This window comes from Anabrus simplex, chromosome 4 (assembly GCF_040414725.1).
Source record: "Anabrus simplex isolate iqAnaSimp1 chromosome 4, ASM4041472v1, whole genome shotgun sequence".
NCBI lineage: Eukaryota > Metazoa > Arthropoda > Insecta > Orthoptera > Tettigoniidae > Anabrus > Anabrus simplex.
In genome coordinates, this window is record NC_090268.1 from 235,737,773 (window position 1) to 235,765,553 (window position 27,781).

At 39.0% G+C, this 27,781-nt stretch overlaps 1 protein-coding gene across 1 annotated transcript in view; it reads left to right on the forward strand.

Annotated features, from left to right (window-relative positions):
- LOC136872241 (sodium- and chloride-dependent glycine transporter 2-like) overlaps positions 1-27,781 on the forward strand; it is an 87,643-nt gene that overhangs the window by 51,133 nt on the left and 8,729 nt on the right. The window contains exon 3 of the mRNA XM_067146065.2: positions 25,107-25,250. Within this exon, the coding sequence (XP_067002166.2) occupies positions 25,107-25,250 (144 nt within the window). The remainder of the gene's footprint in view (positions 1-25,106; positions 25,251-27,781) is intronic.

Sequence of the window (27,781 nt, forward strand, 5' to 3'; positions counted from 1 at the left end):
GAGTAAAATTTTTAGATCTTAATGGGAGGGTAGCAGATAGGGATCTGCACTCAGATGACCTTCGCTTAAACCACAGTGATACATGTAAGTTAGAAAATTTGTTTAGAAGGGTTATAGGGAGGTACATTCAGGGAAATGGGGTGGTCTAGGGAGTGGTGATAAGGGTACAGGAATCTGGAAGTCGATTAGGGATGACATAAAAATGTTAGCATTGAACTGTAGAAGTATTTTAAAGAAAGGAATAGAATTAAGTAATTTAAGAGATATATACTTACCAGACATTGTAATAGGAGTTGAACCATGGCTGAGAAATGATATAATGGATGCAGAAATTTTCTCATGGAACTGGAGTGTGTATCATAGAGATAGGATAGGAATTGTAGGACGGGGAGTATTAATTCTGGTGAAAGAAGAATTTGTGAGCTACAAAAAATGTTAAAGATAACAAACATGAAATTCTAGGTATAGGTTCATCTCTAATGAGAGTAGGTAACTTGATGTCTTTGGAGTGTGCAGACCCGGAAAGGGTAGTGCTGACGATGATTCAGAATTATTTGATAACATAATCAGCCATGTGGGAAGTGATATGGAAAGGAACGCAATTGTAGCGGGTGATCTCAATTTACCAAGAGTCAATTGGGAAGGTAATGCAAACAACAGGAATCATAACCAACAAATGGCAAATAAGTCTATATGGGAAGGACAGCTGATTCAGAAAGTGATAGAACCCACTAGAGGGAAGAATATTCTGGATGTGGTGCTAGTAAAACCAGATGGAACCAAAGTAATAAATAGTATTAGTGATCACAAAGCTGTTTTTGTCATTGAAAGTAAATGTGTTAGGAAGGTTTTAAAAGTAGGACTATTAGGCATTACCACATGGCTGATGAAACCGGCATGAGAGAGTTTAAAAAAAAAAGTAAATATCATTGGTGAAAAATGGTAAATAAAAATGTAAACAGACTCTGGGATGGGTTTAAAGCAAATTGTTAAGGAATGTCAAAACAGGTTTGTACCTTTAAAGATGGTAAGGAATGGTAAAGACCCACTATATTAGAGAATAAGAAGGAGGTGGAGGCTGGAAAGAAATAGAGTTCAAAGTAAGGAGAATTTGACGGAGTTTACTAGAAAATTGTATTAGCAAACAAGTCAGCTAAGGATAACATTATGGCAAGCATAATTGGCAGTCATACAAATTTTAGTGATAAATGGAAGGGTAGTTGTAGGTACTTTAAGGCACAAACAGGTTCCAAGAAGGACATTCCAGGAATTATTAATGAACAAGAGGAGTGTGTATGCAAGGATCTTCAAAAGGCAGAAGTACTCAGTCAGCAGTGCCGGTATGTAAAGATTGTTGGTTACAAGGATAATGTTCAGACAGAGGAGGTGACTAATACTAATGTATTAAAATTTACCTATGATAATGATGTCATTTACAATAAGATACAAAAGTTGAAAACTGAAAAAGCAGTTGGAATTGATAAGATTTCTGGGGATAAACTAAAGGCAATCTGCAGTACTTATTTGATTATTATTTGCATGAAGGAGCTATACCTAATGAATGGAGAGTTTCTAGAGTAGCCCCGTGTATAAAAGAAAGGGTGATAGACATTAAGCTGAAAATTACAAGCCAGTCAGTTTGACATGCATTGCATGTAAGCTTTGGGAAAGCATTCTTTCTGATTATATTAGACATGTTTGCAAAATTAATAACTTGTTGGATAGAAGGCAGTTCGGTTTTAACAAGTGTTATTCCACTGAAACTCAACTTATAGGATTCCAGCAAGATATAGCAGATATCTTGGATTCAGGCAGCCAAATGGACTGTATTGCAACTGACCTATCTAAGAATTTGATAGGGTAGATCATGGGAGACTAGTGGCAAAAAATTAGTGAAACTGAACTAGACAAAAGAGTGACTGAATGAGTAGAAATATTTCTAAAGAATAGAATTCAGAGAGTTAGGGTAGGCAATGCTTTATCTGACCCTGTGATTTTCACTTGCCATTTTTTGGGACAAGTACCTCATCCAGAGTATATTTAAATTCAGTTTTTAAGCTTCTATTTGTAAATGTTGTGACAGTTGATTTGCCTCCATTAACCTTCATATTATTCTCTTCAACTTATTGTTGGATACTTTCAAGGTACCTTATTAATTCTGAACAATCGTCAATATTCTTTATTTCCCTGTAAACAATTATGTCATCTGCATACAATCTTATTTTTGATGTTATATTGTTTCCTAAATCATTTGCATATATTAACCTTTTGCACTCCTACGTCGAGTACGGTTCAACATTAAAATATTAGACTTGCGCTCCGATGTCAAGCTCCACTCGACATGACAATATCTTGTACTTTCAGGGCTCGTACGACAACTGTGCCGTGTTCTGGTATTGTAGAGCTATCTAGCAGTCTCTGAGAGAACACACGTTTTCCTATTTACAATAGTTTGCGTGAATTATGGTAACTTTTTTAAGCTCTGTTATTGTCGAATGTTTATGCAAGTTCACAGATGTTGTTGTTTGAATGTAAACATGGCTTCTGCTTTGTCTTCACTCACAGAACTGTTTTGAAAAGTACCACACAGTGAAAACCTACAAGGATTAATGTATTTTGTGTGCCTAATTGTAAATATATTCATATAACATACTTATATTTTGTGTTAGATTCTTTTGCATTGTTCACATCCTACAGCTGTTCATAGTCTAGAAATTAATTAGGAGTGGAGCAGGAAGCATACACTAAGGGTAATGGAGTTCAAAAGGTTAAGCAAAGTAAAGGACGGATTATACTGTCCTGAAGAATTCCCTTCCGAGCTTCCTCTTCCTGTAATACATGATTTCCTACTTTGACTTTCTGAAAATTTAGAAATGTTCTTATCCAGTGTATAATCCTTGTGTCCAATCCTATTCTTTATAGTTTCTTTAATAATATTCCATATTTTTAATATTTATAATGTCCAATAACGGACCATTTATATTGGTATTATAAATTTGCTCATTCAGGACAAATATTTCAGATTCCCTATGGGAATTAACATCTATATCATCTGATGGCCAAGCAGGCATCAATTTTTAGTGATGAGACAAAGTCTCTTAGTGCATTGGCACTGCCGGTGGCTCCAGTTAGCCTACGCAGTGGCCTCCACGGTATGCACTAGCCAGCGTATTGGTAGGTGTGCTAGGTACCAACTGATGAGCCCACCCTAGCACACGAGGGCGAAACGCTGGCAACCAAGAATGAGCTAGCTGGAAAATTTATAATGTCCAATAACGGACCATTTATATTGGTATTATAAACTTGACCATATTGGTCCTTAATGGGTCTGTATTGACTCGTAATAATGATAATGTACAACGGGTGATTGTTTGGTCTGCCAAATAAAAATAGATTATGATGGATCGGAGCATCTGAAAACTCAACAGCCAGCATCTACACAAGAACTTCAAAGAATTGAACATAAACAAATCTCTTTCTTCTCGACACACAATGTTAACTCTTTGTGACAAATTGGAAAATTAAGGATTGTCACTGACATCATGAACAAACATAAAATTCTATTCATGGCGCTTCAAGAGATAAGGAATAGCGATCAAGACCCAACAGAATCAGAATCTGTCTGAGTCAGTTGACAACGTGGCGTATCCTCATACCCTATTACTGATTCCCATACATCTTTCAACAACAGCTCTTGTTTCACCTTTAATGCCCATGAAAAATAGTTCTCCACTGTAAGCTTGGCCATATTCCTATTCAGTGTTTCTTCACCGGTCCACAAGGTCGCCATTTTTCCCGTCATGTCACAACTTGCTACGTCCGACGTTAATTCTCGTTACTCCATTTCCATTTATATTGTCCGAAATTTACTGCGGCGTTTTGGCGCTCTGGAGCTCTGGGCCCATAACCTGTTGATATACCTTCATTTCTGCTCGTTACACCGGTTTAGGACATCAACTTATACTATTGAAACACCAGCTTCACCATACACATCCATTTATTATGAGCCATTGACTACAACCATTGCCTACGCTATAATAGAAGGCCTGGACAAGCCGACACATTTCTGGGCGAACGAAGTAGTTCAGACAATGGCCGCTTGGATCGCGTTTATGTTCTGTTGTTCTCATGTTCGGTCTATATCCTTATATTGAAGATTCATACAATAACGCGAAATAATACATTTTTATTATCATTGTGTCCAGTGTGAATGAGATATAAATATATAAAACAACTTAGAACACACTACACTTCATAGAGTTCTTTCATTTTGCACTTGTTTATTACAAAGGAGTAAAGGATAGGGAAATAGGCCTAATAAGAATTACTGACCCGATTTTTCCCTATTTCTATAATTTCAACACTTTTCTGCTCAGAGGGTTGCTCTTGAATTTGTTTAATAAATCACAGTCATTAGTCACTTTCTTTGCATTATTATCAAGAACAGGCCTGAAAAATGTTGTAAGTATAACGTATGTGATGTGTGCTTGATCACAGTCGTGGCACTGAAACGTCTCTTTAAACTTTGGAGCGGTAAGGGATTTCAGCTTTCGGACAAGTTTACATTTTCCGAGATATCCTAATGCCCGCGTTGTAAATATTAACACATTTTTAAGAAGAAGAATTTGCATCGGCACTTTGTCGGGGAGGCAGAATTCCCCTCACAATACGTACACCGTAATCTGATTCGAAAAAGTGCAAGCTACATATTCTGGAGTTATCATTAGGAGCCGGAACAGATACTTTTCTGCTGCCCTGTCCAGAAATAGCAAGCCTGCATTTCTCCCGTAAACTCGGATCTTTAGGGAAAAGATGAAAATTTATATTTGTGTATATTTCTTCGCTGTGTCAGATGTGCAGCTAGGCACGCAACAATAAACCATCTTAATAATGTTAATGAAAAATAATGTTATTGGCTTTATGTTCCACTAACTACTTTTTCGGTTTTCGGAGACGCCGAGGTGCCGGAATTTTGTCCCGCATGAGTTCTTTTATGTGCCAGTAAATCTACCGATACGAGGCTGACGTATTTGAGCACCTTCAAATACCACCGACTGAGCCAGGATCGAACCTGCCACGTTGGGGTCGGAAGGCCAGCGCCTCAACCGTCTGAGCCACTCAGCCCGGCAATAAACCATCTTAACCTACAGTATGGAAATAGAAACTTGACGGTAATTGTCCCCAGGGGCTCTGAAATTTTGAGCGTGGGTTGGCAACCACGGGGCCCTTAGCTGAGCCCTGGTATTTCTTCCACTTACTTTGCCAAGCTCCTCACTTTCATCTATCCTTTCCGACCTTCCTTGGTCAACTCTAGTTCTTTGCCGACCCCGACGCTATTAGGTTTCCGAGGGCTAGGGAGTCTTTTATTTTCACGCCCTTCCTGGCCCTTGTCTTCCTTTGGCCGATACTTTCATTTTTCGAAGTGTCGGACCCCTTCCAGTTTTTCTCTCTGATTAGTGTTATATAGAGGATGGTTGCCTAGTTGTACTTCCTCTTAAAACAATCACCACCACCACCACCACCTTGACGGTAATTTAGAAGCACATAACTAAACAAATGTTAAATGCATCTCAGCAACCATCCATATATTGCAAATCGTGAGACCAAATCAATTTAAAAACGACAAAACTCTTCATATTTCATGTTAGATAAGGCCTTATCTTATAAAATAAAGTTTAATATATAATTTCTTCTCATAAAACATGTTGCAGTAACACACATCATCATAGAATTCACGCCAAACAACAGAACATAAACGCGAACCTAGCGGTGGATAAGAGAAAAACTATTACCCCGCTTTTAATGCAAGAAATTGGCTTTCTGTCCAGGCCTTCTAGTATCTAGTAGGCTTTTTTGCTACAACTGACTTTCACCAAATACAGTAGAGACAATACACGACACTTACGGATTTCGCCTTGCTAAAATGGGAGACAATTCGACGGTGGCGCTCCTCGTGACTTGACCTGAACAAATCGCGCTAAATTCAAATATCAATGGAAATGTATATACGGAAATGGATAAATAAATTACGTCTAGAAAGAAAGTGGTATTGAGATATTAACTTCGAAGCTGCTAAAGCAATTCTGGATAAATGAATGAAGAATTATTTAAAAGGTTCTTATTGAAAGACTGAAATTAGACATATAAACAAGGTGTGAAATGGACTGCTGTGAAATGGCTTGATCTTCCATTTATGCATTACTTTTTTAGCTTTAGCATACCTGCCTGAAATCTTACGGTTGGATTTGTCTTTTTTCCTCATTTAAAAACATTGTATCATCACATTAAGACATTTGTCAATAAAAATATCGGCACATTCCTTGCACATATGATGCAATGAATTAACATTTAATAGCTGGACAATTTTCCTCTTAACATGAAGCCTACTAACAGAAAGAAAATCTATAAAATCTCGGCTTTAATCTGAGAAGAGTGATAAAAGGAAGAAAAGTTTGAAAATGTTATCGATAGTGATGCTTTGAGGAATATTTACGTACAATTAGAGTAAAAATGTAACATACCATTGGTTGTATAGTCGAGGATTTTTAAAGTCGCTGGCCTGGAAATGATCTGAACAGATCTTATAATTCTTATACAAGCGTAACGTCCCTTCTTTCTTGTACACTTTATCCAAATCGCTTTTGTGACATTTCAAAACCCACAGATCACACCTACAATAACACATCAGTATTGAAGGTTAACTGCTGCACTATACAATAAAATATGCGTATTATATTTTAAGCCCGTTAAAACATGGGTCGAACAGGTCAGAAGATTATGAAGTACTATAAAAATCTGTCACTGGAAGAATATATATGCAAACACAATATTACTTACATGTTCTTGTCACGAGGGAACCTGAAGAACGATCGCGCATTTTTCTCTACTTCGTAATCACTGCAGCCAAACACAGCTCATACCTTTCCCCTCATGTTGAGAGGAGATATCAAGGAATGACACACGCTACTATTTAATTATGCCAACTCAGTGAAAACGCATAAATAACACCAAAACCTTCACACAAAAATACACTTGCTCTTATGACAGAATCAGTACCGTTCAGGTCTATCCGCTAGAGTGAGCTCCAATAGCTGTCCCTCGATATCTCGCTCAGTGTCACGTATTGTCTCTACTGTATTTGCTTTCACACACACACACCTTAGCCTACAAGGAATACAAAGCCTGCTCACTCGCAGTGCTCCCTTCAGAAACAGTGTCCGCCTGGCAGTGCGCGCCTTGACCACTGCAGCGCTAGTATACCACCTCACATCAGCACTCGCTAGCATTGCAAACGGGTGTCAAAACCAGCACAAATTTACCTCTACACTATATTTCCTGTATATTATATACGTTACTACGCAGAATGAAGTAGAAAATAATAAATGTTCACCTTTTACCCCTAGGAGTTCAATTCAGCTGTGGATTTTCATTTCAAATAACACACATAACTGTCGACATTTATGTCTGGCATTTAAAAGGATATAAGGTCTGCACTAGATATTTTCACTATTGCACCTTAGATTTTCAGTAGAGAGGAACGACTTTAACCATTTTCCTTGATATTTTTCTCATAAATTGTTTTTCTTCTCAAGAAGTATTCTCGGCGATACTCATCTGTCATGCCATCAGCGTAGTTAGTGACAGAGGGGCGCAGAAACTTTTGCGGTATTATTCTGCTTAGTTCGTCAGGATGATCACTTTTTACACACTGTAGAATAGGATTTTTAGCAACAAGTGGCAACAGTATTTCGGTTAATGTTTGTGCTCTTTTTGGACTGCCTAGCGTTACCGATATCATTTCGTCCGTTACTTGCCCAGTTTCATCAGCAGTGAAACAAAACTTGGCTTCGGATACCTGAGACCACCTCTGTCTTTGATTTTTATTAATGACGTCAGTGGAGATGGACTCTGGATACAGCTAATTTTATCAACACACTCTTGACATGGCATGTGGTCTTCGACAACTCTTACCAAATACCCTCCAATATATGCCATTGCAGCACTCGACATAGAAAAGCTTGGTGCTCCTTTGGCTTCCTTTTGGATACTTTCCAGCTGTGTTTGAACATTTCTTGCTAACTCAGAATTAGTTGTTCCCGGTTCATCCGCGTGTGCGGTTTGTTCACTAACTAACGGTTGCAAAAGTTGGAAAAGATATATTTTATTTATTTTGTTCCGAAAATAAGAAAAAAACCATTTAGAAGCTTATAGGAGACCATTCATTCCTTTTCTGGTTATTTTTCACGAAAAACTGAAAGTTAAAAGGGAACTACTTATATGTTATGTCACTTTACGTTCCACAACTACTCCTCTCTTCTTCCTGCATAGACGAACACATTAACTTACGCTCCTTGATAAGAATGGGCAGCTGCACTCTTCGAATATTCCAAGGTTCAAATCACAGTTTCGACATTGGCAATTCTCAATGTGAGTTTCATGCAGAGTATACCACGGAAATAATGAAGGTATGAGAGAGCCTTGAAGTCCTGGGGTGCCTACTCCAATATTTGTGCCAAATGCGATGGCCATGACACCGAAGGAGTCTGGCATTGCTTATACCTTCCCAAATAATATGCTAATGTTGACGGATCATGCAACTACTAAATATTTTTATTCCTGCCCTGAAGAGGGAGACGGGCTTCCTAGACGTGACACCGTCTCTCGCCCCAGGAGATTTATATCGAAGATATTATTATTATCAGAACAGGAGCAATAATAATTAAGTAACCTAATTTTTGCCGTCACATGGTCTGCGTATTCACTGTTCCATACCTTGTCTGCTTATTGCTTTAATCCATAATTCCCTAGTTGGCTCTTGGTAAAGGAATTCATGAAAATTAGTTCCAGAAATTGTATTTCTAGAGCCTTGTTTATAAAACGGTAGGCAACAGTACACCACTGTAATATAATTGACGTATTTTAACAATACGACGTCACCATTAAGCATACAACGTGTAGAAATACCGCCAACCGAGGTGTACATGTGAGGTTGAATTGCAGCGCCTCTAGCGGCAAATATAGCATCCACAGGGCGGACAGCTATAAGTGGCTATTGGACAGGCTTCGCATTCCTTGTAGGCTAAGCACACACGAAGCAAATTGAAATGTTCAAAGAACAAAAGCAAACCAGTTCCCTCTTAGTAGTGCTCGTGTGCAGTTGAGTTGACAGTCGCTGTGAGGAGGTAGCGTGGACGGTATAGAGTAGTGATTCTACGAGTGTAATACGTACGTTATGGGGGAGCAAAGTGGTGGTGAGGAGTCTCCTGATCCTTCAACCCTCACAGTTGCTCGGGAAGAGACAGTTCAAATGGACCAGGATAAGGATGATAGTCTAAGTGAGAATAGTAGTACATTGAGTACATCGATTACACCCAATGAGGTAGTGAATAAAGAGACTGATGCTTCGATTTCGAAGACTGAGTCGCAGGAACTTTATCCTAGTACTCATTATGGACCTTTCATTATTTTTGTGGAGTCCACAGTAACAGGCAATGTCGGTAACATGCATCCTATGACCCTGGGTAGAATTTTCTATGAGAAAAATATTCCAGTCATAAAATCAGTGGCCCGCAAGGGACGAAATAGGGTACAAATAGAATTTGTATATGCCGTACAGGCAAATTCATTTTTGAAACATCCTATATTAGTTGAGCTTAAGTTACGGGCATACATACCTAGCTCTAATGTATTGCGGGTAGGAGTTATCAGGGGAGTAGAGAAGACCTTGACCGAGGATGCTATATTAAAGCACTTAAAGTCTCCTGCTACTATAAAATCTGTAAAGCGTTTGAACCGTAGAATTGTTAACGAAGAAGGCACACAGTATGTACCTACTGGATCTATAAAAGTGGTTTTTCGTGCGCAGAAACTTCCACAGTACGTGTCATTATATCAGGTGCATTTAGAGGTGGAGCCATATGTTTTTGCTCCCATCATCTGTAAAAAATGCCAACGGTACGATCACGTTGATAAGCATTGCAGAGCAACAAGTCCCAGGTGTGGGAAATGTGCATTGCACCATACTACGGCGAACTGTACGGAAACTTTCCTGCAGTGCGTGCATTGTCGCGGCACCCATTCAACTGGCGATGTTGACTGTCCAACTCATCAACAGCAAGTCCACATTAAAAAGATCATGAGCCATCAGAACTTATCTTTCAAGGACGCTGTACAAAAAGTCCCACCTAGTGAATATAATCTAGTGGACAATTCCCAAAATTTTCCCCCTTTAACTGGGGAGGGGCAGACTCCTACACAGTCGAATCCCCGTAAGAGAAAATTCACACAAGTAATTTTAAAATCACCGAGGCCAGTACCAGCCCCAGGATATGATAAGGAAGGTTATCAAAATTTGGTTCGAGAGATTCCCCGCATGGAGATGGCAGCTTCAAGAGTTACACCTGTTTACGAAGGCGCAAGCCGTCGGATGGAGGCACCTTTGGACGAACCTGTTGCCACGAGTAGCGCCTCAATGGCGCAACCGCTTTCGTCATTTCATAGGCAAAGAGAATATCTTCAAAGTGGTCTTTATCAATCTATTCAGCAATTGGTACAATTATTGGGTGATCACCCCGCGTTAGCTCATAATGTATTCCAGTTAAGGGACAGGATTTGTAGTTTTATTCAATTCTATGATCAGAATCACTCAATGGAACGCTAGAAGTCTCATGAACAAGCGTCATGAGCTATTTAAATTAATACAGGAAACAGTACTTCACTTTTTAGCTATACAAGAAACTTGGTTTCATCTAGAGACTCGCATTAAGTATCCTAATTACAAAGTTTTACGTAATGATGGACCCGGTTACGGTGGGGTTGCCTTTTTGGTCCACTCGTCCGTGACATATCGCATCCATTCGAATATTCAGGCCATACCCCATACATATGTTATAGGATTATATTATATGCATTTTTACTTGTGAATATCTACTGTCCTCCTGAATTTTCCATTACTGAGAGACAATGGAACCAATTCTTTCAACAATTTACTACCGAACCATATGTTTTTATCTTTGGGGACTTTAATCTTCATCACATACTGTGGGGAGGAAATTTGGATACACTTCAAGGTACACAGTTCCTTAATGAAGTAAATAACCATGCTTTTGCTATTTTGAATGATGGCTCTCCTACGCGTTTGACTGCGCCTTCTGCCCCTCCTAGCGCAGTAGATTTAACATTGTGTAAGCGAAATATGGTGTCTACCACTACATGGCATACTTTGAGTGATACTTATTCCAGTGATCATTTCCCTATTGTTATTTCTTATGGTGTAGGCAGACCCTTTTCTCCACCGCACCACACATTTCAACATAACATGATTCGATCTTTGAGGAGATTTAAACCACAAATATATACCGCTTACATTGAGGATGCGTTACAAAAAATCCCGGAAAATACTTTTTCATATCAAACTTTACTGCAGATTTTAACAGCTTATATTAACCTTCACCACCCCATCAGCGCTTCACCCCCTTTATCTTCTAGGAAACCTGTGCATGTTAAGTGGTGGGACGACGAATGTCATTTGCTGATTCAAACCCGTAAAGTACTTTTTCGACAATATAGGCAGCACGCAACACCTGAAAATTACTTCCGGCTCAAACGACACATGGCACAAACCCGCCGAATTTTCCATCAAAAACGTCGTGTCGCTTGGAGGGAGTTTATATCGTCCTTCACGCGTCAGGTTCCAATTGCAGACTTGTGGAATGCCATCAGGGCAATCACAAGAGTTACGCAGCACTCCCCTGCCAAGACCATCCCAGGTCAAGTATTATCAGATTTTCTTGTTAGAGAGACGCCAGATTTTGTTGTGCCACAGTATGTTCATTCCCAAGACCCACTAGACGCACGTTTTTCCGTATTGCTACAACCCTACGATTATAAGGAATTAGAGGCAGTACTCCAATCATGCTCAAATTCTTCCCCAGGTCCAGATAATGTATCATATCAAATGCTCCAATTATTACCTATTAGAGCAAAGAAGGGATTACTAAATAGGTATAATGATATTTTTCGCAATCACAGTACACCGGTTAGTTGGAATTAATTTTTCCTAATTCCCATTCTTAAAAATAAGCAGTTACCCACTGAGGTAAGTAATTATCGCGGTATAGTCCTCGGTTCGTGCCTCCGTAAAGTCTTTCTAAAGATCTTACTTCGAAGAATCCTATGGGTATTAGAATACTATAACTTGACGCCTCGATATCAATATGCCTTTTTTAAGGGACGCAGTACATCTGATGCATTTAATAGTTTTGTTATCGATTTACTATTAGCTCGTCATAGAAAACATAGTACCATAGCGGTTTTTCTTGATATTCAACGGGCTTATGATTCCGTACCTTTGAACATATTATGGGAAAAACTTGCAACTCTTAAGATTCCTGAGGGATTTATTAGCATTCTCAGACAACTTCCGACTTATCGAACACTCCGATTTAAATCGACACCTTGTACAATCCAGCCCCGGCAGGTAAGTAATGGGTTGCCACAGGGCGATATTCTGAGTGGTATTCTTTTCGCTCTTTTTATGAAAGATTTTGAAGCGGTCATTTTACGTCATGCTCGACTACAGGCGTATGCTGACGATTTTTTGCTTTATTGTACACATGAAGATTTACAGCTCTGTAGACAACATATTAGTTTCACGCTTCATGAAGCTAGAACATGGTTAGAGGTCCATGGGTTAAATCTTTCCATAGCGAAATGTCGAGCAATGATATTTACACATCACCGAACCTATGACCGATCGCCACTTGCTTTTGATCAGTATGAAATACCAGTGGTTAGTCACCATAAATATCTTGGGTTATTTATCGATCAAAAACTTACATGGAAACATCATTTTTTATATTTGCGTTCGAAGAGTGAACGGTATATTCAGGTAATACAGGCCGTAACCCGTAGGCAATGGGGGGCAGATCCCGTTGTGGTGCTATCTTTGTACAAAACCACTATTAGGACGATATTGGACTACGGATCACATATTTTTGACGTAGCATCTTCTACTAACTTGAATATTCTTAACACTTGTCAATATAAAGCAATACGCTCCTGTATTGGAGCTTTAAAGTCCACACCTACCAATGCCCTTTTAGTTGAAGCCTGCGAAGCTCCCTTACAAGTACGTAGAAAAATACTTGCGACGAAATATTTACTTAAAAAGTTTTCTTTAACAAGTCATCCTTTAATTCCGAAGTTACAGTTACTCTCGGAGTATTATTCCGTTCGGCGTCAGGGTTTACGCAGATTGCCTGTACTGTTTCATGCTTTTAATACATTGAAGTCGAAACAGTGGTACCTTAATAAACAGTGTTACTTTACTACCCTATACCTTACCCTATCCGGTTTCTTATTTTAAGCCTCAAATAATTTGGCCTATGCGTAATGGCTCTACTAACGTTCCTTGTCTGCAGGGGACCGAGATATGTCCTGTTAAAAGAGTGAAATTCTCTCATATTCCACGAAGCATAAACATTTTTACAGATGGGGCAAAGAACATTAATGGAGTCGGTTCCGCTTATTATATACCTTCTCTAAATGTTAAAGAACAATATGGTTTGCCTAGTGACTGTTCGATTTTTACGGCGGCGCTATTCGCCATACAGCAAGCTTTACTTTTTGTTCAGCGACAGGGATATACGCGAGCTACAATCTATACGGATTCGCTGAGTGCATTACAATCTTTGGTTTCGTATGAGTTATCCTATAATTGGTATATTTACAATGTCAAGAGTCTCCTTTATATGCTTGACAACGTCGGTATTTCCATAACTTTAGTATGGGTACCAGGTTATGTGGGTATCGACGGTAATGAAAAAGCAGATTGTTTTGCAAAACAAGCTTCTCGTCTTCCTGTTCCGAATACTAACAATATTGTTCCAGCTTCTGATTATGTAGTTGTTATCCGACAGGAGGGGCGTCAAGACTGGCAGACTTTCTTCCGACAGACTGCACAAGTCAAAGGTAACTTCTATTATCATTTACAACCAACACTTTTAGTTAAACCTTGGTTTATACGAGGATCTTATACTAGACGAAATATTATTAACATCATTCGGTTACGGTTTAATCATGCCCTTACACCACAATATCGATCACGTTTCCATTTAACGCAGGATACAAACTGTTTGTGTGGTACAGATATCCGTAATGGCGACTCCAACCACATTTTCTTTGAATGTTCTTTATATGCTAACCCCCGTAAAAAACTTCTGACTAACCTCAAGCGACTCAAGCAGGTTTTTCTTACCAGTGTTTCTTGTTTGCTCTGTAATCCTACAGTCGAGATTATTCGAGTGCTAAATTTGTTTCTAGATGAAGCCAATATCGTGTTATAATTCTGTCTGTAATATAGGGTGAGAATTACTCATGCTTTTCAAGGTTCCATTTGAGCGATTCCTCATATCATTAGTGTATTACTTGTGAGTGCTATTTTGGATTCTTCGTGTGGGTGAAGCTTTAGACGCAGTGTGCTTACAAGATTGGAAGTTTCCCGTATGACAACAGGCTACTCTAGCAAAATGGGGTTGTTATGTGATATAGTGAAGTTCAGTGTTTTGTGTTTTTCTACTTGCCAGCTCAAGCATCAATTATTGAACTGACATTTTTCATTTATACTAGTGTGTTTACATGAGTAAGCGAGTATTGACTGGGTGAAATGTCGTAGACACAGCCCATAAGCATCAGCAAGCAAGCAAGCAAGCAAGCAACAAAAGCAAACAAAGATACACACTCAGTCACGCAGTGACAGTGATACGGTACACTACTCTACTTGTGCGAGTTAGAGGTGCGCGGTAGTGGTAACCACTTGTGCTTTCGTTCGCGTGTGGTGCGGGAGTGCCGAGCAATGGAGACCGACAGTGGAGGGACGTCGGCGGTAACCGGGAATTCCTTACGAGTGGAGCGTGAAATCGTAGTGCCTATGGAAGAAGAACCCATCACCAATTCATCCAGTAATACGACACGACAGCAAGATTCTCAGTCCACTGAGTCTGATGTACAGGGAAGTAATACCGAAGTGGTAGACCGTTCTAATTCTGAACAATCTAATAATCAATCCGAGACGCCCCACGTGGCTCCTACACCGGAATATTATAATCGATTTCATCATGGACCTTTCTTTGTCTTTGTTGAATCCATTAATGAGCAAAACATCGCCAATTTACATCCTATGGCACTTGGTCGCCGTTTTTATGAAACCAAACTCAATGTCAAATCGATTCAACGTAAAGGCCGTAATCGCCTGCAAGTTACCTTTCATACGGCTTCTCAAGCAAACGCATTTCTAAGTAATCCTATGCTTGAAACCCTCAAAATTAAAGCGTTCATCCCATCTTCACAAGTGTTAAGAGTCGGCATCATTCGCGGAGTCGAAAAGGGTTTATCGAATGATGACATATTACAGTATCTGGAATCCGAGGCACCAGTGAAAAGTGTGCAACGACTTAATCGCCGTGTTGTCCAAGATGGGGAAACCCAATACCTGCCTACGGGTTCAGTAAAAATTGTTTTTAGATCCCAAACATTACCCTCCCATGTCGCCTTATATAAGGTGTACATGGAAGTTGAACCATACATATTTTCACCCATTCGCTGCCGCAAATGCCAGCGATATGGCCACACCCTTCGACAATGTCAAGCGAAATATGCTCGTTGTGGGAAATGTGCTCAACAACATGAAACCCAGGCATGTACGGAACAATTTACGCAATGCGCGTACTGTAAAAAAAATCACGTCACAGGTTCATCAATTTGTCCAGAACATAAATATCAGGTCACCATTAAAAAATTAATGAGTACTGAACACATATCCTTTCCTGAAGCCAAAGCCCGAATCGCCCTTCCCGTTTATCATTCAGAGCAACAAGACCTCCAGTTCCCTCCTCTATCGTCAAATCCCCCATCCCCTTCAACTCCCAATCCGCGTAAGCGCAAGTTCACCCAAGTAATTATGCAATCTCCCCCTCCTACACCCGAACCCGGTTTCGACCGTCAAGGATACATGGCCATTCTACGAAACGAACCGTCAGTTCCAGTACATTCGATTCCATCAACGAGTGCCATACAACAACCTCTGTCAATAACATATCCCTCAAGTGCACCCACATCTGCTAGGCAGCAACCCTCTGCAACCCCTCAAGATATACATTATCCTCCTTCCAAGGAACGCCTACAACAAGAAATCCAGCAATTGCTGGTAATGTTAATTCAAAGCATGGGTCACGAGCCTCAACTTCACCATGTCCTATATAAGCTACGAGATTCCATCATGACCATACTAGCATGATTACTCTACTTCAATGGAATTGTCGAAGTGCCACCTCTAAAAGACATGAGTGACAAATTTTGCTGAATGAAACACGAGCACATTTTATCTGTTTACAAGAAACGTGGTTTCAACCTCATATCATCTTTCGATTACGAGATTATCAAGTTTTCCGACATGATGGTAACGGCTTTGATGGAGTTGCCACATGTGTACATACTTCCTTATCAGTTACACATTTCCCTTTACAACATATCATCCCGCACACCTATGCTGTAGGAATAGTACACCATAACACATGTTTCATCAACATTTATTGCCCTCCCCACATTTACATTACTCAGAACCAATGGATGCATTTTATCCAACAATTTGACACATTTCCACATCTTTTTCTTCTCGGTGATTTTAATTGCCACCACACTGAATGGGGATGCATGGTCGATACAATCAAAGGTTCTAACTTACTTACTATTTCAACTCATCAGAATTTGTTTCTTTTAAATGACGGCTCCCCGACCCGTTTAACTCCGCCTGGATCTCCACCCAGCGCAGTAGACCTTACTTTCTGCCGCACCACTATGGCCCCTGTTACCACCTGGCATACATTATCTGATACGCACACTAGTGACCATTTCCCCATTCTCATCACATACGGTATTCACCCACCACATTCCCAGTTTCAGGCACCCTCCTGTATAAGTAACGTCCGATCTTATAAAAACTTCAATGTTTCTAATTACCAATCATACCTCAATTATATCTTGCAGCAGAAACATAAGTCACCTCTTTCCTTTTCCCTTTTACTCCCTTATTTAACCCAATATTTAAACATATTTCATCCGTGCCGACCATTAAAAGTGACGACCCATCCACAGCAATACGAATTAAAATGGTGGGACAAAGAATGTCACGATCTTATTCATAAGCGCAAACTATTATTCAAACTATATCGACAATCGATGACGTCGCAGCATTATTTTCAATTGCGCAACCATATCGCGAAAACTAAACTCGTCTTTAATGCCAAAAAGCGAAAAGCTTGGCAATCTTTTATTTCTCAATTAACTCCACAACTTCCAGCAACGAAATTTTGGAACGCGATCCGCATGATCACGAGAACTTTCCAATATCAAACTTCTTCTGCTTATCCGCGACAAGTTCTAGAAGATTTTTTATACACCCTTGCCCCTGTTACCGCCAATCCATTCTTTCTACCCACCTCACAGCATAATTCTTGCCCTTTTATTTCCCTTTTGAATCCAATTACCTATAATGAATTACACTCTGTATTATGTACCGTCAATAGCTCATCACCAGGACCTGACGCAATTACTTATCAAATGCTCAAGGCCTTACCCCCCCATGTCCAAATTTATCTACTCAAATATTATAATAGTATTTTCGAGACATTACATGTACCCGCATCATGGAACGAGTTTTTCATCACACCCATCCTGAAACCAACAAAACGACCTACCGAACCTGACAATTTCCGAGGCATAGTTCTGGGATCGTGTATACGCAAAGTTTTTTGTAAAATACTTATGAAACGCATGGCGTGGGTATTGGAATATCACTCGCTATTACCCAAATATCAGTTTGCCTTTCGACGGGGTAACAGTACACAAGACCCTATCATAATTTTCTTACTCGACATCTTATTAGCAAAATGGCGGAAACAATCTATCGTAGCAGTCTTTTTGGATATTAAAGGTGCCTATGATGCTGTATTATTGCATATCCTCTGGGAGAAATTATTTAGTGTTGGATTCCCCATTCAATTTATTTCTATTTTAAATCAACTATTTACTAACCGTCGGTTAACTATTAAATCTCCCCAACACACAATTGATAGCCGTTACACATCACAAGGTTTACCACAGGGATCGATCCTCAGTGGAGTTCTGTTTGCCCTTTACATGAAAGAGCTCGAATCTCTTGTGCTACCACACGCCCGTATTCTAGCTTACGCGGATGATTATGTTATTTATTGTGCTGACTCCCACATTGACCTTTGTAGAGACAAAATATCTCAGGTTCTAAGTTTAGTCTTTCAGTGGCTAACGGCTCATGGACTTTCCCTTTCTATATCCAAATGTGCAGCAATGATCTTTACACATAAACGAACCTTTGATAAAAGCCCTATTAACTTTGACACCTATAGCATCCCCTTGGTTTCACAACACTTATATTTAGGAATTTATATCGATCACAAACTCACATGGCAAGCTCATATACGACACCTTATTAGGAAATCAGATCGTTATATCACCATTCTGCGAACGGTAACGAAACGTGCATGGGGTGCTGACCCTTTGTCAGCACTGCAGCTATATCATGCAACCATTCGGTCCATACTTGATTATAGCGCCCATATTATTGACTTAACCCCTAAACATAGTTTATTAGCGTTGGATCGTCTCCAATTTACAGCACTACGTATCAGCGTGGGTGCCCTCCGCACAACACCTACTAACGCTTTATTAGTAGAAACGACGGAAGAACCACTGTACATCCGCAGGATAAAACTATCCAAAAAATTCCTACTGAAACACATTAGTAGAACGAACTCCCTTATTGTCCCAAAATTACAATTATTATATGAATATTATCAACAGCGTCCTCCTCCCAATCATCGGTATCCCGCCATATACATGGCTTATGCTGAAATCCACCATCTTACTGAAACTATATTTCGTACACCACGTATTAATACGTATTCATACCACTATGATATTCAAACATTCCGTCCTTCTGTTATCATTGCCCCTTCTGATGCATCAACCCAATCAATGGCTGCACCTTATCCCACACTATATGTTCATAAGAAATTTAAAAGTTCCATAACTACACCAGATTACCACCTATTTACCGATGGGTCAAAATCTAATACTGGAGTCGGAGCGGCATTTTACGATCCTCAACTACTCATTAGCTTTAAATATCCGTTACCTAATAATTTAACTATTTTTACAGCAGAATTATATGCCATATATCAGGCCCTTGTATATGCTCAACGGTTGCAATCCAAAAAAATAAATATATTCAGCGATTCCCAAAGTGTTTTACAAGCTCTGCATTCACTCGCCCCTCATACAAATACATATGTCTACGAAGTCAAATCTCTTCTATTTCAACTTGAAACATCCGGTTTTGTTATAACGTTAATATGGATCAAAGGGCATAATCGACACGTAGACAACGACATGGCCGATATAGCAGCGAAAGATGCTAGTGCAGATACCGCGAATATATTACAAATCAAAATTCCGATTCTCGACTTCTTTCCAAATATCAAAGCTGCAGCTCAACACACATGGTGCACACAATGGCGATTATCTGCTCGTACAAAAGGACAATATTACTACCAACTTCAACCGAGTATTCGCACACTACCGTGGTTTGCAAATGGTACGTATACACGACGTCACATTACTAATATCATCCGACTACGATTTAATCATGCCTTAACCCCAGTATATTTAACTCGCTTTCACATTACGAACGACCCAACTTGTTCCTGTGGAGAATCTGAGTGCGATAGTGACCACCTGTTCTTTCATTGCCCCCAATATGCACATCACCAGACCATTTTGATGCAGAAATTACTTAAAGTTCCAATATCTTTCCCTACACGACTTTCAGTTTTGTTGCACCAACCTTCGCCTACGATCATTACTATTTTAAATGAGTACCTTGATAACACTCGTATAAAATTGTAATCACGATTTAGTTTTGCAGTTGGTTTTGTTCCGACATGTTTATGAGGTGGCACTTCTCAATGCCCCTGGTGAGTAGATACTGTTTCAAGGTTCTTATTATTTTCTGATCTCGTACAGCGTCACTTCTAAGTTCTTTGTGTCTTTGCTCCGTCCCGAATGTACTACCTCCATAACCCTTCCTCATACCCGATATAATCTTACTTCCTTAAGTGAATCTATCTTCGTGTGATCACGCTAAAATCGGACATTTGTGTTGTAAACGTGTGTTTTTGTGATATAAGTGTAACATATTAATGATCTTGTGACTGGGAAATAGTCTTTTCAATCCCAAATAAATATCCGCAAGACAAGACAAGACAAAGATACACACTCCACTCAATTATCTGAGTTACCGACACATAACCTCAATGTTGTATTCCTTTAAACTATATAGGCCCTACACATGACATTTTATTTTTATGAGAAAACCACACTTCCAACACTCTTAACTGTATCATAAGCTTTTTCCAAATCCAAAAATACGAAGATGATTTTCTTGTTCCTTTCCATTATCGTTCGCACTGTAAATATCAAGTCTATTGTTGATGTAAGACTGTTTTGTATATGATCTGATTTTTTGGATCCGTGAAAATAAATCACATTATTTCCAGAACGTATGAACATACTTGCCCAGAATATATATCAAATAAATGCATGGGTTCTCAACAATATGTACCCCTATACAACAAATAAGAGATCAGTTATCTTATAAATAAGTTAAGTGATGTTTTTGAAAAATACTTACCACATGTTGTGAGCAGTGCTTCTCTGAGACACCAGAATTCTTAAAGAGGATAAATATTCCATGCAACCCCTCCAATATGTATAATGTATTGAGAATGTTGAGGTAATTATGTTGAGGTTGACAATTCTCACTATGAATTTGCTTTGTATCATGTTTGAATTAAAAGTGAAAGAAATTTGTAATTTCCTCTCAGATGATAAGATTGGTTGCAGTAATTGGGTATTTCCTTTAAACATTTAGCAAACATAACAAACAGAGTAACCAAAGGCTCTAACTTTTACAGTATCGTTAGACAGCTACTATGGGATGAGAAGGTCCCACAAAGAACAAAAATGATCCTGTACAAGTCATATTTCATTCCCATCCTTACATATTCTCTGGAAACCTACACACTAACATCAAGGGATTGTAGTAGGAAACTAAATTTCTTAGAACTGCCCTCCAAAAGACATGACTTGATCACGTGAAAAATGATGAGATCCGATCTGACCTACGTCTAAATGAATCTATGTAGGAAAGACTTAGGTCATCTAGACTTAAATGGTTTGGGCATGTTAAACGAATCAATAGCACAAGGTTACCATGTGCTTATTTGGAAAAGAGAATAACAGGTAGATGACCAGCTGGAAGACCAAGAAGAAGATGGATGGACCAACTGAGGCAAGTCATGGAGAGAAGAGGTTGGAATTGGGAATCTGTTATGGACAACAAAATATTTTTGAATAGGCAACTTTGGAAGACACTCGTTTTCAAACACTCTACCCGGCTCGCTGGAAGGACAAACCGATGATGATATTGACCTGTAGGGTTTCTCACTCCTCTCTTAATCCATAAAACCTTTTAAACTGTGACAATAAAATTTATACAAAATTGGGAAAATAAGTTTCGAGGATTAAGTTATCTTGATATTACTCCTGTGGCTTTTTTGTTTGTGTTTGGTTGTTAATTCTTGGAAAGGAACAAACAATTGCAAATCAAGTCATTTATAGAAAGACAGGAACATTGAAAGGAATGCATAATAGGAAAAACAAAATGACAGGCCAATGCGGGAATAGGGAGAAATAGAAAGACAAGGACTGGTACACAACAGCAAGTTCTTTAATGAAGTTAATAGTTAATCAGGTAGTCAATACTATTTATTACATGTGAATATTAGGCATTCTGGTCTAGAAAGCCATGAATAACGGCCGAGAGTATTCATCGCGCTGACCACACGATACCTCGTAATCTGCAAGCAAGCAGCAGTCGCTTGGTAGGCCAAGGCCATTCAGAGCCGTAGTGCCATGCGGTTAGTTAGAATATTATGCATACATGCTTTGTCCTCTCTACGAGCTTCTCTCACAAGCCTGAACGAAGGGCAAGTGACAGTGGAGTAACAACTCTTTAAAAATCCTTAGCCCTGTTGCCCCGGTTGCCAGAATTATGGTGCAGTCCTTAACAGCAGCTTTGGTGAAGAAGGAACCCTTCAGAATGGCTCAGTTGGTGGATGAGGCATTCCGGTACTCAATATGCTGCCTTGTAGATGAAGTGAAGGACTGTTCAAGACTAAGGGAGTTCACCGACAGAAAAAAATCTTGACTGTATTAGACATAACAAGTCAGCCTCAGGAGGAGGCTTATTAATTCCCACACCTGGCCTGCTGGAGTGGAGAATGAATGATGATGATGATCCTTAAGTTTGATCTTTTTCCCAGCCATTTTGAAATTCCCCACTATCCTGCATATCCTGTTCCCAAAGCTAACTGCCTGACTCTTTTCAACATTGCCATCCTATTGTCATCCTATTTCTCTGAATCCAAATTTGTATTTTATCCAGATCCCCCAGCAATATTTTTACTCTCATCTAGGCTGTTCACTTTTCTGTACTACGCAACAAAATCATCTGCAAAATGGCTGAATTACAAAGACAATCATCCTTGTATATTCATATAAATAAAAAAAAAATAAAGGTGTCAGCTTTTAGAGAATGAAATGGTATGGGCATAGGCAGAAAATGGATACTGTCAGATTTTCCAAGAAAAATTTACAATACAACCTTCACTTGAAAGATAGATTTTTTTTTTTTTTTTTTTTTTTTGTTGGAAAGACATTACTACTAAATTCTTTACATTTCACAAAGACCTGTGATTTGGATTCTCGGGAGAAAGTATGGCTGTCCTTGACAGGTAGGCTAGGTTAGTATTGTTGCAGGATAAAACTAAGAAGCTGGCCCTTGAACTGTTAGAGAGACATCCAGTATTTTTTATTTAGTATTATTTAATTTGAAAACTATGGAAGTTTTGACTGTGCTGTACAGAACCAGGAAACAAAGTAGCTTCTTAATGTTGTTGAATTCCACCCCCTGTGGGTGGGGGACGTAGATGAAGAATGCACCCAATTAAAAGGGGCGACCAAGGGATGATTGTATTAGAACCATGAAACTCCTTGTGATTAGTACCACTATGTGGGGAACACCATAGGTCGCTTTTATTTGCGCATAGTACTACTACGTTAGGTACCAAATAGGTTTGTGATTAGTAGAAAAAGAGTGCGTTGCTGGCTTTTACAGTACCTGTGATTAGTAGCACTATATGAGTGACACCATGGTTCTGGCTTGCCTATGATTAGTACCCACTATATGAGGAACACCACGGGATAGTGCTATAGGTTTGTGTTGCCTGTAAATGGCACCGCAATGTGCAAAACACCATAGGTCTGTATTCCATGTGTGAATTTCATTACCTGTGAGTAGTACCATAATGTGTGGAATACCACAAGTCTGCGCTACTTTTGATTAGTACCGCAACATGACAAATACCATGGTTCTACTTTCCTAGTGATAAGTACCATTATGAGGGGCCGATGACTTGGATTTTGGACCCCCTTTAGACTAGAAACATCATTGATTCAGTATCGTGCTATAGAAGCAGTCCCTTGGTCAGTAATACTATTGTTTTACGCCAGCTTCTATGCATGTGAGGCACTGTGGGTCGGTTTCACTGATTGTTTTAAATTCATATCCATCCATTCATTTTTTGTCCTCACATTTGAAATTCTGGTCAGTGGAGGGTTTTGGACCTTTAATTTGTCATTTCATTTTGTCTCATTTTGTACCATTAGGGGTCGATGACCTAGATGTTAGGGCCCTTTAAACAACAAGCATCATCATTATCATTGTTGAATTCCACATCTATAAAGGAATTAAAACTTCATATAAACTTAAAATCTCTGGATATATCACCATCAAATACTAACCTGTGGGACATATTAAAGAAATGCATCTACTATGAATAAGTGCTTACTTGAAGATCAAAAACAGGAATGTGTTGCCATCTGTTTCATGGGGTACATCTCCAATGTAGAGATGGGAGGTCTAGAGGTGCACAGTTCACACCTGGAGTAGCCTAAATGTTTTAATGGACTGTACAGGTATTTATTTTATTTTACATCTTATTTTTGGCATATATTATTTCCGGTCATTCTGTTAGGTTAGGTCATCTGCATGAAGGCTGGTTGGATCCCAAAATAACACCACCAAAGGTTGAGGAGTTATGGGAAAACCACAATAACGAATAACAGAACTAAATAAGGTTACTAGGAAGACTGGAGTGAGGTAATTTGCCTTTGCTTTCCTGACTGGGCCAGAAAATGCTATTGCAGCACAACAAGTCCTATGAGTAGCACCTTTTGTAACATCCAGACACATAAGTCATGCTCAAAATGATCATTACTCGGCACCACTCATGCCGCATAACAAGTCAGCCTCAGGAGGAGGCTTGTTAATTCCCACACCTGGTCTGCATAAATGAAACTGAGACTTTGGTGAAAGCTATGCTACCGGTACATTTTTCTCTGACCTGTGCCAAGAGACAGATGCAAAAAATTTGCATCCATCAAGAAATGGCAGCAGTCATTCTATGTCATGTTTTAGTTATTAGTTATTTTTATGAGAATTGTAACTGATACTTACTTAGGATACTCAACTTTAAGATATATTATTCTACATGAGAAGTGTTTTGTTAGTTTGTGGTTTCCTCATTTATTTAAAAATAATATTGCAAAGAACATGTGTGCGTGTGTGGGATATTCTTTCTTGAATGGTACAGAGTTGGTATTTGTACATAATAACTCTCAATTACACTTTTCTTATAGTTCAGCAGTGCATTAAAAATTCATATATGTTTAATTGTCTTCAACTATTGTATCCCAAAAATGATATAAATGATCCTACTGACAAATCAAGTAATAAAAATAGTTCATAGGCCCATCTCTATTAATTTGTACCGAACATTTTTCTACCAAAATAAGGAAGATCTTTTAATTTCATTTGCCCCTCTGTTTTTAAGGTGCTGCTCATACACAGGATGATTGGAGGATATTACAGAGATGGAATTATAATACTAACTCTGGGTTGGCTAAGTGTTATAGTCATCTTGCTACCAACTTTTTATGTTGCCGGTCACAATTTGATTCGATATTATAAACAAGGGGTAAGTGTTCCTGCATGAAGTAAAAGTACAGTAGTTAAATGAGACAAAGGTACAGCTTTTAATTGTTGTTTTTCATATTTTACATGGATCATTAACTGAAGGTGTAACACGACGGGATGGGATTCCCTAAGTACGTACAGTAATGCTGATGACCTGCTTGTAATGTGTTGCTATTTTGCTATCTTTGTCACACCTTGGAGACAAATGCTTTCTTCTCGGTCATACCCTCAGTTAATTACAGATATACACACCATTACATTGTTTTCACTGGCTACATCTCATATCTGAGTATACATATTCTTCACCATTTTACATTTTCACACTCTCAGTGCTTTGCGAATATGTTTCATATGTCTTAGTGGCCCAATCTTGGCATGAAACATACGTCCACACAAATCACATGAAATGTCTGGGGGAGGGCAGGGCTGAGCTTCACTGAGCTTCTGTGCTTATTGTTTAGCCTCTTCATGCCTACCTCATTCCTTTCCAAACACAGTAACTGATGTATAAACAGCATGGCACCAAAGTGTACAATTCTCAGCAAGTGTATCCCAGGTTTGAGAATCAACTCCAACTGTCTTCATAGTATGCCTTAGCTGGTCCTTGAAACACCTCAAATCCATCTGAGACAATGGCCAATGCTGGTAGCCTCAATACTTGTACCATTCGCTTTCTCTAGAACTGCAAGGTTGGTGACACGGTCCTCCCATTTCATGTTCAAAATGGATCTAAGTTTTTGCAGATGGAAGCAGATATCTCAACGATAGAGGGTCCAAGTTTCCCAATTTTAAAGCAGTCGATGTGGCAGTAGATGGTAAACCATGATCTTGGTGAACACTGCAAGGTCCTTATACATGAAGACACAATGGGATAAATGTCCAAATGCTGAGTGGGCAACACCAATTGTCCTATCTACGTCGTGTGAGCAGTTAGCAATTGTTGAGAGGATACTACCTAGATATAAAATGTGGTCGACTTGCTCCAGTGTAGTATCCAAAATGGAGATATTGAAAGGTGGAAGGTTCCACCTAGGTGCAGGCTGTGAGAGTACTTCGGTTTTCTGAACATTAATGGAGAGACCAAGACGGTCGCAAGCACTGTTGAAACAATTGACTGACTATTGCAGCTCCTCAGGTATGAGAGCAGGTGCTACAGCATCATCTGCATATCGGAATTCTGTAATGGAGGTAATCTTAGTGAGCTTTTGGGAGTAAAGTCTAGCCAGATTGAACAGTCCTCCATCGAAGCAATAACAGACCTTTATATCTTGGTTGTCTATAGATGTTCCATATAGCATGACAGCCAGCTAATTTATTAATTAACCACCTATTCAATACTTTACAGTCTTAAACAATTAGGATTTGATCCTTTTTACATTATAAAATATGAGACATGTTTTGCCTTTCATAGAAGGCATCTTCAGTCATTGTACCTCCTCAAGGTGAAATCAGGCACCTGATTTAAAATTAAAGTATAATTATTGAGACTTAATATTAACATACTTAAAATAGAAGCAGTCTAAAAGAAAAATTGAATGACAGCCGTTAGCTGTTGATTAATAGTTGTGTCAAAGGTACAAAGTACATTGCTTATTTATAAAGTTATTTACATAACAAAACAACAGTCTATTGTTTCATCACAGTTTGTGGTGAGCCCTCTATACATTTTAATTGAGTTATTAAAATATTGTATACTGAATATACCAGAAATACATCTGAGATAATTATAAAAAGTTGAAATAAATTCCAGCGACATGAGAATAGATAATATAGATGTTGATACCCATAGGGAATCTGAAATGTTTGTTCCGAATGAGTAAATTTATAATACCAATATAAATGGTCCGTTATTGGACATTATAAATTTTCCAGCTAACTCATTCCTGTTTGCCAGCGTTTTGCCCCCATGTGCTAATTGAATGCTCATTTGTCACATGTCCAATAATGGACCATTTATATTGGTATTATAAATTTACTCATTCGGAACAAACATTTCAGATTCCCTATGGGAATCAACATCTATATCATCTGATGGCAAGCAGGCATCAATTTATGATAAGGAGACAAAGTCTCTCATAGTGCATTGGCACTGCCGGTGGCTACAATTAGCCTACGCAGTGGCCTCCACGGTATGCACTAGCCAGCGTCTTGGTAGGTGTGCTAGGTACCAACTGATGAGCCCAGCCTAGCACATGGGGGCGAAACGCTGGCAAACAGGAATGAGTTAGCTGGAAAATTTACAATGTCCAATAACGGACCATTTATATTGGTATGAGAATAGATAAGCGAGACCTTAATCGGAAATAATGTCGTAAAAATTGAAAAACCATCTGGTTGTAGTCCTTGGTTCAAGATTTTTGACTTGCGATAAGTAATTGATGATTTATCATTTGGTGTAAACCCAACAACTTGATTTGAATATCTTGATGTATTTACACACTTAAAGTAGGAGCAGTTTGAAAGAACTGAATAATAACTTTTGGTATTATTATGAACAACAATATTATCAGCCATTGGCTGTCGATTAATCGC